This window comes from Chanos chanos, chromosome 6 (assembly GCF_902362185.1).
Source record: "Chanos chanos chromosome 6, fChaCha1.1, whole genome shotgun sequence".
NCBI lineage: Eukaryota > Metazoa > Chordata > Actinopteri > Gonorynchiformes > Chanidae > Chanos > Chanos chanos.
The window spans coordinates 46,972,219-46,987,057 of NC_044500.1; the positions used below are offsets into that span (position 1 = coordinate 46,972,219).

Genomic DNA, 14,839 nt, shown 5'->3' on the forward strand with positions numbered 1-14,839 from the left:
CAGTAGAGACAAAAGTCCAGGCTTAATATTGAGGCAAATGTCCTGCAATAGAGTTTATTGCCTCAAACCACACACGCGCGCGCGCACACACACACACACACACACACACACACACTTCTCTCCACAGTGTCTGTTTGTGGCTCTATAGAGGAGGATCAAATTCAGAAAGGTTTATGTGCGTACTACTGAGACAATGCTAAAACACAACATACATTCTCTGGTAGTATTGCGACAGACATCCAAACATGCTGAATAGGATGAAGAGAACACCTCATATACGGCAAAGGGTTATATTAAGCATTTATATTAACGATCTTACAGCGTAGCGTTATCGCGCAGTCATAGCATATGACATAAATGAAGTATACACATAGCTCCGACACAGAGCAATGACAGACAGTACCCCCAGCCTTCCACTGGGCCCCACAGTCCAGATCCACCTAATGCACGAGGTGGACTGACTCCGTGTTATGCCCTGTGACGCTCTGGAGCGAGTCAAGTCCCCGTTTTTGTTGTGAAACAAGTGCCACAAAATGAGTGCTGGGCTATTAGGCATTCCTGTCCTCTCAGTGGAAGCTCTGGAGAAGAAATCATGTGGAAAATCGTTTGGACATACGTCTTGCCTTTGGCTTGATCTTTCGCTGTTCTGGCCCTACCTACCGTCTAGCCCAGGCATCGCATTTGTGTCTTGGCTAACAGGCCAGAGTGACCAAAGCGCTGGAGAGTCAGTGACAAATACTACACGCACAGCACACAAACACAACCTGTATGTTGCCTGTGTCTGCCTACCACTTTTGGCAGACTTAGAGACTTGGAAGGTCGTCACAGAGGCCTTGCCAGGACTGGTCTGACTGGACTCAGCAGTTCAGACACAGGATGCACCACTTCAGTGACAGAGTCCAGCAACCGATCAGCAAGATGTTACAGGGTCTGGGTCCTAGGATTCTAGGAATTTTTGTTGTTGTTGTTGTTTTTGTTTTTTGTTTGTTTTTTGTTTTTGTTTTGTTTGTTTTTTTATTCTAGGACTTTTTGAAGGGATGATTTGACCGAGCATTTCTCCTGTTCTCGGGTTCCACCAAACCGTGGTGTCAGTGGAGGGTTGAAACAGAGCTCGGTCTCCAGCGTTCCCAGCTGGGTCTGCAGGACAGGGAGGGTGGGATATGTTTCCCGTAATTCTTTCTGCGCATCTAACATCTCATATCTTTGATGCGAGTCTCTCGGTCAGCAGGCATCTCAGAGGACTTCGTTCGGCAGGCAATGAGTCAGCTAAGTGCCGCCCACAAGTGAGTCACAGGCAGCATTGCATCAGAGGAAGTCAATGTACAATGCTCATGCTTGTTAAACACTTGAAAAGAATTTCGTCATGTCTAATCATCCCTGCGTTCCGTTTTCACCAGGTGGGAGCCACACCCGTGGAGTAAAACTCTGAGTAGAACAGGTGGAGACGAGAAGATGGTAGGTCTGACATCTTCAGTATACCGGGCTAACATTTCTTCTCTGATAGTATGAGGCTGACAGACTCCTTTTTCCACCGCACCATACGCTGATGAAGACTCATCCAGGACCAAGTTAGCAAAACTCCTCCTCGTAATCCTTGCTGAGAAACTTGGCCAGTGGATGTTGAGGATCAGGGCCTGTTAGGTCTACTGCACTTTAGTGTGGCCATACTCATTCTCAAAGTCAAACCAGGTCCCTCTGGTCATCCAGCTCTTAGGGGGTGGGGGGGGGGGGGGGGGGGGGGGGGGGGGGCTATGACTGCTCAACCTGCATCGTGGCTAGTCAACTAAGTCAGTTGGCCGCTGAAACTCCGTGGTTGTTGGAGAAGCAGGTTGAACTGAAACAGTCGTCTGTGGCGAAGGGCTCCATCACCCTAGGCGAGTCCTGTTTCCACTTCTCCGCTCCGCTCAGTTCTGCACATCTCTCCTCCGCGTAGCCCTCGGGAGGCCACGGCTCTGTCAGCCGCTGGATGCCGCATTTACAGAACTGCTGATGTCATGAGGGGTGGGTGTCACCATGGTAACCTCCCGCCAGCGGTGCAGGACCCTCTTCCCTCTCAGCGTGTTTAGGGCACGTGTGGTGCGGTGGGTAGGAAGAAAGGACCACGCTGATTGGCCGTTGGACAGTGAAGCTCACATCCTGATCAGTCAACTTCAGCTTTATCCTGAGTGTCTCTGTAACTTGCTGGATTCCACAGCGGTGACCAGCATCCAGCTTGAAAGACCAGTGAAAAGAGAGGAGATAAAAGATTTATCTCACTCATAGAATCCCTAGGGTGCTGTGTATATGGTGGTAATCATTGCGGGTGTCCAGTTAGAGACAGAGGTGAGGCAAACCTCTGGAAATTAATTTATTGCTGCACACACACACACACACACACACTCACTTCTGTCCACAGTATCTATGTGTTGCTCTATAGAGAAGAATTGTGTTTACAGAAAGGGTTAGCCGCATACAACATACACAGAGCCGACGCACAACACACCTTTTCTCTCGCAACGGATTCACTGACAGAAAACGCCTCACGCACAGAAAATGGTTATATCAAAGCCTGTACGTGACCGATCTTACAGCTTAGCATTAATGGACAAACACAGCACGTGACGTACACAAAGTACATACACACAGAGGTCTGGCACAGAGCTACAGTCCCCCACTCCACATCCATCTACACCATGCCGTGCACTTACTCCGTCCCGCTCGTGGAAACTATTGAACAAAAAAAAACAAAAAAAAATCCAAATCCAGCCTTCTGGTTGCCAAGCAAGTCCTCAGAGAAATGCTTCGGGAGTGTCTTATTGCAGCGACTCCCAGTTCGGCCCTGACGCTGGGCAGGCTTCAGGAAACGACCCTTATTGGCTGCGTGACTTGATCATGCACTGACCACGCACTGTTCTAATCAGCTGCGGCCTCTGCCGTTTGGGTTGCCAAGGTTGGGGGGGGGGGCAGGGCCCCAGGTTAACTCGGGTGACCCCAGCTGTGTCATTCAGATTAGCAGGAGCCCTTGGTAGTGGGGGAGGGGATGTCGCATTCTTCTGCCCCTAAGATAAGCCCCTCTCTAACAGCCTGGTATCAGCCTTCCCACATGATTTACTAACAGTACGACCATGTATCAGATGGAGCCTCAGAATTGTGATTGATTCTGTGTGCGTCAGCCAATCAGATTGTTCACATTACGCTATTATGATGTCATCTTTTGTTCTCTTAAGCGGTGAGCATTCCAGTCAACATTGATTATATTCACCGTTTCTCTCTTATCTTTCCACAGTAGGACTTTGGCCAGAACAGTTGTTTTACCGAATGCCTACATTCATTTTACTGATATAGGTTTCTAGGTAATCATAAGTACTTATATTATCTTAAAATAAAGTAATACACCAATCCCTTTACCACCGGTCTCTAGTTAATCCTAATGTATTTAACGTGTGCATTGTGTTTTAACTTTCTCTTTCAGGATTTTCTTTGCTCTTTTTCCCCCTTTGACCTACATACCTTTTCTGAAACATGCCCGTGTCCTGCGGATTATAAATATCTCAGTCGTCTTCTGGTCTCCTCTCCGAGAAACAAGTGTGGCCCTTTATTTATGATTGGGAGAGTATGAACATGCCACCTTGTCTCTATGGAGGGAAGTGGCCTTGTTATGTCTGTGTGTTCGTCTCTCTCTCTCTCTCTCTCTTCTCCTCTCCCCTTCTGTGACAGAGCCCAGGGGAGATAAGACAGGCCTGGGTCAAACGATGACGTATGGACCTTCAGTGGGAAGAGATTACGAACGATAACAGAAGAGATTATTTTTTCCTGTGGAAAATGTATTGACCTTCACGCGTAATTAACGGTTTCATTCACATCGTTTTGGCAGTGAGATGAGACTTCCCCAACAGGAGTGATATGACAGGGTCAAATTCTGCCGAAGCAGGTCACGAAATGCGTACCATCACGTGAAGCGATAAGAAAATGTTAATTCAGGAGTTTCACTTTACAGACACGTAGGACCCACCTCTTTCAGGCCTTTGAGTTATCGGAGAGATTAAAGTTATTGTGGCAGACTTTTCTTGTTGGACAAGATCCTGCACATGCCCAGTTATGACTTTGTTTCTGTTGGCAGGCTTGACCTAATTTGGCAACTCAGCCTGTCCTTCACAGCCTGGCTTCCTGTGTCTGTTTACTACTGATCACTGACTGATCTTTGATCAGTCAACCACACCCAACACTCTCTAGAAGCCAAGAGTTTTTCTTTCATTTCTGACAAATATACTTATTTATTTCACCGTTTACTTAAATGAAGGTTCAGCTGAGTTGTTTAAATGCGTTTGTATTATCCGGTGATGTAGAGTGAAATGACTGACTGAAACAGACTCTTTTCCTGCAAAACACCTCAGAGATTGAGCGGTGTTGTAATGCGTTGCGCTGTATCTCAACGTTTTTTTTTCCCTCGGATGTAAAGCAGTTAAAACGATAAAATATTTCTTTTTTATTATTTTGAAAACATTAACGTGTCGACACACACTGCTTAACACCGTCAAAGAAAGGAGACGGACTGAACACGCAGGACAAGACTGCAGGTGTATGATGCCTCTGTATTTACAGCTTGCATGGAGAAAAAAAAACAAAAACAAAAAAAGAAAAGAAAACAAAACTCCAGTGCGCTTTAAAACCATGCTCTCTGCTACAAAATGACATCACACACAGTAAAATTATTCACATGAACATGCATGCTCCAAACCCAGCTGCCCAGACAAACAAGTGATATTCATTGAGCCGACCATTTTTCCCGCATGTGGAAAAAGATGGGACAAGAGGGAAAAAAAAATTTAACACACAAACACACACTCACACACTCTTTTACACACACACACACACACACACACATACACACACACACACAATGATAATGCTGGTGATGATGATGATGCTGATGATGAGGAAGATGAAAATCAATGTTGGTTAGTCCATATCCTAATTGGGCGTGGCATGGTCACATGAAGGCAACATTTTATGATTTTCATCTAAAGAAAAAAAAACAAAAAACAAAACGAAAAAAAGCTTGTGTCAATAAAAAAGACCCTCCCCTTCAGGTTAAAATACCTGTTGAAATAATATTAGAAAAATGTCTTTACAGTTCTTTTTTGTTTTTTTGTTTTTTTTGTTGTTGTTTTTTTTTTAATGTTGACATTACATTGGATCACATTCATTTTATAATACAAGCCTTACTCTTCAAAGGTTTATATGAGTTGAACTAAAACATTCCCCAGAAGTTCATGCCTGCGTTTGCATTGGACTGGGCTGGCGTGTGGCGTGTGGGAGGCCTGGGACAACGCACAGGTGACAAATCTATCTCCGTTTTCTCGCCTCTCCATCCAGAGACAGCATGTAACAATCTGCTAATGGAATGAGATTCAAATTAGCCCCCCCCCCCCAACAATGCAACACCTGAGGCAGAAAGAAAAAAAGGTTAAAAAAAAAAAAAGGTATAGTCTCTGTTGCATGAACTCAAATGAACACAGGAGAAATCGCGCTGTTATCACTGCATCACCATAAACATTATGTACATAACACAGAAAATACATACTTACAGGAGAATGTAAATACCTTAATACAAAGAAACAAAGTTGGAAAAAATGTTGTGAAACTGGAGACAAAACATTAACGTGAACACATTTTTTTTTGTTGTTGTCCCTTTTTGTCAGCAAGGATCGAAACATCAGGTATGGTCACTCAGTTTCAGGAGATGTGGGAGGGAGAGGGAGAGGGAGGGGATGAGGGGAGGGGGGGGGGGGCAGGGGATTATTTAGTCTGTCTTTGCTTTTTACATTCAGACAGTGAGGAGAAGAGTCTTCATTAGCCTGAACAAGAGCAGTCTGTAGGTCTGAGTCCATTTGTGTTCAGGTTTCTCTCTCTCTCGCTCTCTCTCGCTCTCTCTTTCTCTCTCTCTCTCTCTCTCTGACTCAGTAATGTTTGGCACACATTCACATGAAGTTCTGAGAATGCCTCAGTCACTAAGCTTGGTCGACACTTTATTAGAGCAAAAAACCAAACCAAAACAAAACAACAAAGAAAAAAAAAAAAACAACAAAGCCACTGGCCTAGAAAACCAACCATTCCATCCTCATTAGCGGCAGGGAATTTTCAGTGGGGGAACTATAAGACTGTTTCATTGGGTGAGGGGGAAAGGGGGGCGGGCATTGGACTGTCCAATAAGAGTGTCTTCCCGAAGAGGACAGACATTCCACACAGAGAGAGGTTTGTCATTGCTTTGAAAATGAAAAAAAAAAAAAAAGAAGAAACGATTCACAATCATAGGTATACCAGTATTGATATATTAATGCATCGTACCCACCGTACTCATTAAAACTCATTCTAAATATGATTCACAGTAAATGGCTCATTAAGATTCATATACTTTTTGAACATCGTGACGATGACAACAGAACATCCTCGTACACATTCGTTGTTCCAAAAGAGACATTAAACTCAGAATGTAAACATGGGTGTTTTAGAAAATGTGCTACGGTACCTTAAACATTTCAAGATTGATTGGCCTCACATTATCCAGATACTGTTAATAAATGTTCCAAAAATAAACGAATAAACAAACCAACCAACCAACCAACCGACCGACCAACCAATACATTTATGGCACTGTCAAGTAATACGCCATTCAAGGCGCGCCGTCAAAACAGATATAAGATAAACACACCAATGCTGTTTGTGTTTACTCGAGCCTAATCTAAACACACATAAACACAAACATATTTATCCAGACATTGCCTGAGAGAGAATAGCTATCTGACGCCAAGTCCAACACTTTAAAACGCACATCGGATCGGCGCTGTTGTCTTTTTTTTTGTTTTTGTTTTTTTTTTTTTTTAAATCACTACATGTCCAATTTTCTCTTCGTGAACCATTATTGGAAGTGTCTTCACTCCCCCACACCATAAAAATATAGATCCAAACATGGTTATTGACTCTCTGAAAAGTGTTTAAAAAGTGACTAGAATGATCTCATCATCGCATTCATTAAGATACAAGTGTGCACAAGTCACCCTAGTGTTTGAATGTCACCGTTACAGGCTCCTGGCAGCCGTATTGTTGGGAGAACCCGGGTCCTTGTGGCAGTTAGTATCCATTAGCAACTACAATCAGAGTTCCTCTGATTGTCATCTCCATTCTGTTTACAGAGGTTCTAAGTGTACAGATGTCTTCAGACCTGATCTGGTTCTGTTTACAGAGGTTCTAAGTGTACAGATGTCTTCAGACCTGATCTGGTTCTGTTTACAGAGGTTCTAAGTGTACAGAGGTCTTCAGACCTGATCTGGTTCTGTTTACAGAGGTTCTAAGTGTACAGATGTCTTCAGATCTGATCTGGTTCTGTTTACAGAGGTTCTAAGTGTACAGAGGTCTTCAGACCTGATCTGGTTCTGTTTACAGAGATTCTCAGGCTCTGTTTATGCTTGGTTTTAAAATGCATCTGGGGCATCTGGGTCACAAGTGGACAGTGCTACATACAAGTGTAAACGACCAGCAAGACGCATTGTGATCCGATCACTCAAACCGCTTGCCGAGGTGGTCTGGGACACATTTGACCGCATATCTTCACATTCTGACGCCAATGTGTCCTGATGTGTCCCCGACAGAGACTAACGTAATAACCGTCTAGCAAAAGTGAACGAACAGTGACGGAATCCGAACAGAAGCGGTCAGCTGGACACCTTAGAGACGCATGACAGACACAGGTGTAAATGGCAATGTGTCTCGGCTGTCCACTTGTGATACAATCACCCAAGATGCATTTTAAAACCAAGTGTAAACAGGGCCTAAATGTACTGATGTCTTCAGACCTGATCTGATTCTGTTTACAGAGGTTCTAAGTCTACAGATGTCTACAGAGCTGATCTAATTCTATGATAGATTTGGAGAGGAGGTTCACAGAACTGGTGAAACTAGTGATTTCTCTGTTTTTTTGTTTTGGGTTTGGTTTTTTGGTTTTTTTTTTGTAAAACCCACATCCGTGGCTAATCCTGTACCAGACTTTTGATCTTACAGTGAACAGGTTCTACAGTGAATTCCTTCCTATTTCTACATTCGTAGTGTTGCACAATGGTAAAGAAAGGGAAGTAAAGGGCTAATTCAGGGTTAAGACTGTAACAAAACTCTAAAAATGTCAGGCTCAGAACTCTCAGCTTACAGAATGGATCATAACAAACCAGAACTCAGAACTCAGAACGGTTTCAGAACCATCCTCATACAATCCAGATAAAATTCTACGGTGTTTTGTGTTTTTGTCTCACAATACAAAACTCTTTCTCCAGCCTACTAAATGTATCTGCCACAGAGAAGCCTCGCTCTCAGTACGATATGGCTGCCAGTTTTATCAAGGTAGAACCCCAGGTCTCCAGGTCAGCCCAGGGGGTGAAACACTGGGTAAACCCTCAGACACTGGGGGGGGCGTTAAGAGGGGGGTGCATTCAAGACTCTTGAACATCATTTAAAACATTCAACCAGAAGTACAACGTAACCATGTCTGTCCCAAGTGCTATGTGTTTGTTTGTAGACACTGTATCTGTGAGGTTTGGCATCGTTGTGATATTTCTGAATATACACGCTAGTCTAACTGTCAATGACAGACACAGAAGATTATTAGCCCTCAAATTCCACATTCACTGATGGTACAGAATGTCCACTTTACGTCTATCGGTTTAAAATGTTAAAAGATTTGGCACATGTTAAAAATAGAATGACACAAGGTGGGACACATGGCTTCATAAGAGGAACCTATTGTCCACGAATCACCACCAATGCACTTGAGTATATTACAAATGTGTTATTATATTAATGCATATTACTAAAAAGGTTAAATATCAAAATAAATAAATAGATCGTAAACAAATACATGAATAAATAAATAAATTACTAAATAAATAAATAAATAAATAAATATGTTTGCGCCCCCTGCAGGGCTCATATGGAATGGCATCTCTTATGCATCTGATATAAAAAAATAATAATAGTCATTCCCTCTGCATACGTTCATTCTCTGATTCTTTACACAGTAACTCTTTAAGACATGTACAAATATCAATAAATGTAAATCAGAATTGGCCACCTTCGTTAATAATGTATCCGTGATGACTAATCATCTGAGAGAGAGAAAATCCTTTTCCTCCTTCTCATTCCACAAAATCACCCAGTCAGCTGAGACGAGTCCACTGAAGTCACAGAACGTCGGGAGAGGGGCGCGGGGGATCACACACAACCAACAAGTCTGCGTGTGTCATTTTAAAAGAATTTTAAACAGACACAAAGAAGAGTAGAACAGAAATCACACACGGTTATTTCATTATCGGTAAATTAAATATATTAGAGTCATTTTGGGCTGTATTGATAATATTTCTGTGCATGAATGCAACCCACAGTCACCAGAGTAAATGTATCAGTGACAATGATCGGAAACAGTGCCCCCTAGTGAGCGACTGTGGCTCTGTTGGTGTTCACCGGTATAAACTAACGATGAAATGAACTTCACTAAACGAATATTTTGCTGTGTGTGATTCAATGAACCATTTGAATTGTAACATTTGTGGAAAACCTCTTTCCTTCTTTCCCTTGACATCTCTCTCGTTGTCACATATAATATTTGATAATATAGGTAGTAAAATAAAGCCGTTAGCGTAGAAAAAAATTCTGACAAAGCATCCTATTGGTCAAGGGGAGTTGACTCATCCTATTGGTCCAGGTTGACGCATAGCACTCACAGGTAATTCTGAAAGAGAGCCATCAGAATCTTCACATTCACTGTAATCTAATCTACAGAAGCCTTCGCTCCCAGTGGCTAGTCCCGAATTCCAGAACACACACCCCCCCCCCCCCCTCTGTAGCTCCATCATGTAACTTAAGCCCTGTTTCACAACGTCCTCTGTGACATCACCAATCTGACCTTCCGTTGTACTGTCCCGTTAGAGCGTTCGGGAGCGTTTAGAAAGCTCATACCTGGAGGACTACATCCCCAGCAGCGTAAGCCTGATTTGGCACGTTAATCGAAAAGAGAAAATGCGTTCCCTCTCTCTTTCTCTCTCTATCAGTCTCTCTCAATGAAATGAAACTTTTCCAGGAGGGAAGGGGTTAAGTACGAGGGGGACCTGGATTACAATTGAAAAGGATAATGTGCAAACTGAGTTGGCTACACTGACTACAGCAGGGAGATTCCTCTGACACGTCATTTCAATCCCAGAATTCTACACACCTGGCGTTCAAGTACAGGAGGTACAAGCCTTCCTCCGTTCGGTGTATTTCACTGTTGACTTTGTGGACTGAAGCTTTTTTGTGTTTTTTTTTGTATTTTCAATACTCGCGTGAGTTAAAAGGACGTTTGAAGAAGTGAGAATGATTTGAGATGTTTCGAACCGTTAGAGATATTTCAGAGGACAAATCAGGAGAGCGCCTGCTGACGAGGTTTTCTCTTTCATTGCTGTGAACTGAAGGAACTCAACCCAAAAAAAAAAAAAGAAGGAAAAAAAAAAAGAAAAAAAACTTCACAGATAAGAAACATAAGAGCTTTTTAAGACTTTTTCATGAGCTTTTTCATGAGCACTGTTCAGACGCCAGAGGTTTGAGAATAAGTGCCCGTAAAAGGTTCACTTCACCTGGAACCCGAAACTCCACAACCCCTGCAAACAGAAACGACCCACGTTCCAGCAAAACCTGAAGCCACCAGCACCTGCACCTCAGAGAGAACACCTTTCCCAAACCATCCTCTCTCGTCCTCAGTCATCCTCAGCCTGCAGACAGACGTGGTGGTGTAAGTCGCACACCTGTGAGAGCAGTGGTCTGGATGCCAGAGAGGGCCAGAGAAGATCGGAGAGAATCGGAGATTATGAGAGAATCAGGGATTATGTGGATTATGTGGGGGCTCTGATGACACAGACGTGGCTTCCATCTGGGCTCATGGTCTTCATCATCCTTTTCTTTCTTTCTTTCTTTCTTTCTTTCTTTCTTTCTTTCTTTCTTTCTCTCTCTCTTAACCCCTCATTGCATCTGTCTCTCCCTCTCTCTCTCTCTCTCCCCCTCTCTCTCTCTTTCTCTATCCCCCTCTCCCTCACTTCTCTTTCTACATGTCTTTCTCTTCCCATCCTGCTCCCTCCATCCTTACCTCTCCTCCTCTGAAACATTTCTGTATTTCTTTCTCTCTGTCTGTCTCTCTCTCTCTTTCTCGATCTGTCTGTCTGTTTTTCTGTCTGTCTGTCTCTCTCTCTCTCTCTCTCCCTCTCTTTCTTCGTTCACAGAGGCAGGTCGGTGCTGTTGTGGCGGGTTTTTCGCGATGTTCCGTCGTCCCTGGGGAGGGCCTTCTGCAGGTTCGACATGGCTGCCGTCTTCTTCAGATCGATTACAGCGTAGAACTCGCTTCGCCGGGGGGGTGGCGCGGCACCGCTCTTCCCGCGCTTTAAGGGTGGGGGGCGGGGCGGAGCCTGCGCAAGCCCCGCCCCGTGACTCTGTCGCGTGGGCGAATCGCTCTCCAAGTCCACCTGGATGTAGTTGAGCTGTCGAGAGGGGGCGTGGTGAGGGTGCTGGCAAGGTCCCGCCCCTCGTCCCGGGCGTCGCCGAAAATCGAAATTGAAGACGCGATTGGGCCGTTCGGGGGGGAGGGGCTGCGGGGGAGGGGGGCAGGGATGGCGTAGTCGGCCGGGTTGCATCTGCTCCGTGTTGACGTAGTTCTGCAACGCATCCCGGTGGATCCCACCCCGGCCCTCCTGCGGGTACCCGTTGGGCGTCCCGGGCCCCTCGGAAAACTCGTACTCATCGAAGTCCTCTTCGTCCTCTTCCTCTTCCTCGTACTCCTCCTCCTCCTCTTCGTCTTGCTCCTCTTCCTCTCTCTGCAGGGCGCGGTACTCCCACACCGGCGGCAGGGACGGCAGGTTCTCGTAGTTCAGCAGCGCCGTTCGCCGGTGGCCCCCCCGGTCGCAGCCGTACCCTTGCGGGGGCAGAGGGGTGGGGCCGTGCGAGTGGGAGTGAGCCAGCGGCAGCGGGTGCGTGTGCGTGTGCGTTTCCCCGGCGCTGCTGCTGCTGCTGGACCCCACGGACTGAGACACGCTGCTCGGGCTCCGCCTCTGTCTCCGCCCAGCCCGCAAGCCGTTAATGTTCTCATAGGTCAGCTGGCTGCTGGGACAGCCCCCTTGGTGCTCCATGCCGGGATGTCGGTGCATCACGTGATGGTAGTGGTGGTAAGGGTGCGTGTTACACACGTGGACGGGCTGTTCCTCGCCCTCCGTTTCGGAGCTGCCGTCGGCCGGACGGAGGCCCAGGGCGTGGCGCTCCCGGTCTCGCTCCAGCAGGTGGCGCTGCGCGGGCGTCGGCCCCAGCATGAACTTGACCTCCTGTGACCCCGGCTGCAGGAACACCTGAGGGTCTTTGCGCTCCTCCAGGGCGCAGCAGTGCATGCCGGGCTGCCCCCCGCCCTGCCCCGGCCCCATGCCCCCCCGGGCGGACTCGGGGAACGCACTGGACCGCACTTCGGGCAGGGAGTGGACGCAGTGTCGACTCGCCAGGTCTCCCTCCACGCTCACCGTGTTGACGTAGGTGTGTGCCTGCAGACAGGAGAGGACGCCATCAAACACTGACCGCCGCAAAAAAAAAAACAAAAAAAACACACACACGTGTTACAGACATTCAGCTCCAGAAATGTCTTTTTTTTTGCTCGAAGTGTTTTTCCTGTGTTGGAGGTCACATGACTCTGGAGCAAACCTGAGAGGGTACAGCAGCAGCCGGCCATGATGCTGAGGAAACCAAACTCACTCAGAGTCATTCCCCATGAGATTTTTCATTAAAAGAGAAATGCTTCATGTGTCCATGTGACTGTTCGCTGTTTTCTGTTCTTTTAACCTGAGATAATTCAGCCCTGTTTCTCTTCTCCTCGAATTATGTTTGTCATGTGTCAAACTAGCCACCAGAGGGCACCAGAGGGTAAAATCATTTTTTATTCTAAGAAAAAAATAAAGCCCTGGCAAAGAGACTGAAACAGAGAAAATCTGTAACATCGGGACAGACGTCCTTACCTGGTCGTCCAATCCCATGAGTCCATGCCCGTGGTCCTCGTTCAGCGACGGCTGGGATGAGTCGGCACTGATTGGGTAGCCGGGGTAACCGTTTGGAAAACCCTGCACTGGGAACGCTGGCGCTGCGGTGAGGCAAACAGGGATGAGACACCAGATTATTATGGATTATTAAAGATTATGGGATGGATCTGAACAGTGTCCTGGTGTCAGGATGTGGCACAATTTCAGAATGTTCAAATCTTCACATAACACCAACAATCAGTGTATCATAATCATCTGGCCCATTCTCTGATCATCTGACTGAGCAGAAGAATGTGTTCACTGGTTTGACTGGATCAAAAGAATATGTAGCACGCGCGTGTGTGTGTGTGTGTGTGTCTACATGTGTGAAGGTGAGGGTTTATCACAGTGTATGAGTATGTGTGTGTTTGCGTTTGTGTGTGTGTGTGTAAGACTCACTGTTTGGTGTTTGCGGCGTGCCCATCTCAGGGGTGTGTCCTGGTCGTGACATCATCATAGGTTCCTCCACCACGTTGATGCTGTTACACTGCATCAGATCCTGCAGCAGGTTAAAGATCTCCTCTGCTCTGGAACACTTAAACGCAAAGATCCCTGCAACACACACACACACACAAAATACAACTCTAACCAGATTACTTTTACAGATACCAATAACAGAAAACACATCTATAAATGGTAACAGGACAGGTACACATTTTATCAACAAAACATGTTATATATGATATAAGACTAAAGTGTTTTGTGTGTTTTTGATGCGTGTGGAATTGCGCTGTTTTTTGTTTTTTTTTCAAACACACTAATCATAAATTTAGGACCTGTGACCCAAAGCAATATTCCACCTTTGAGTGCAACAACTGCATATTTTTGACTGAAAAAAAACAATTCTCCCTGAGGTTGTGTTCCTGCTCTCTCATAGCCCACAGTTCAGTTCAGTCCTTCAACCACAATGAAGTTCCCAACAGGCAATTCCCTCTTTTACCCAGTAGGGGGCGGCAGAGTACTGCTAACTGGCATTTGGGAGCCCAACACACCTGCATTGACAGGGAAAGTTCTGGGGAGGGCACAGAGATCTGGAGTGAAGGTTCATCCACTTTTTCCATAAAACAGCAAGTTCCCTGAACAGTCCTAATCTGAGAATCCACATGTCATGTCCCCTGAGAGCTGGTCTTAGATCAGGGGTAGCATTATGTTTATAATTGTCATTTGTAGTACCAAAAGTTTAAAAAGTGCTGATCCAGGATCAGTTTTTGCCGTTCACGATTAACAGAAGCACCATCACCTGCACCAAAGGGTGTCTGATCCTTGATCAGTGCTTTAGGTGTGAGACGCCAGCCACAGTTTAGATTTGATTCTTTAAACCAGAGACATATCCGTTCACTTTGGCTGCGCATCCCATAGAATCAAACTGAGTGTCTTCTCCACTGAGGACCTGACAAGCCCCAAGTTTCTTCGCTTTAATCAAGCGACCGTGTTGTTCCAGGCCAAGCGGTCCCCTCGAAGCACGGTGTCATGTGACCATTCTGAACAGTGGGGAAAACTCACAACAGCTAAATGAGCGCATGAACACGCGTCAGAGGACGCGCGCGCTCACCTCCATCCTCCCAGACGACGTGGTTGTCATGTGTGAGGGGGTGCTGTGAGGAGTAGGGAACTCTGAACTGAAACATTGGGTGTGAAATAGAGAACCAGAGGAGCTTCTGGAAAGCTCATCTCACGTCCCAGTCACTGTGGTCAGGAAACGTGTCGGAGCCGTTGTGTGTAAACGTCTAAGGACATGT

At 45.8% G+C, this 14,839-nt stretch overlaps 1 protein-coding gene across 1 annotated transcript in view; it reads right to left on the reverse strand.

Annotated features, from left to right (window-relative positions):
• Nucleotides 1–11,267: 11,267 nt before the first annotated feature.
• Nucleotides 11,268–14,839, reverse strand: part of frs3 (fibroblast growth factor receptor substrate 3) — a 4,724-nt gene continuing 1,152 nt past the window's right edge. Inside the window, exons 3-5 of the mRNA XM_030778568.1 lie at nt 13,500–13,652; nt 13,041–13,162; nt 11,268–12,572 (exon numbers count right to left, since the gene is read on the reverse strand). Of these exons, the coding sequence (XP_030634428.1) occupies nt 11,268–12,572; nt 13,041–13,162; nt 13,500–13,652 (1,580 nt within the window). The remainder of the gene's footprint in view (nt 12,573–13,040; nt 13,163–13,499; nt 13,653–14,839) is intronic.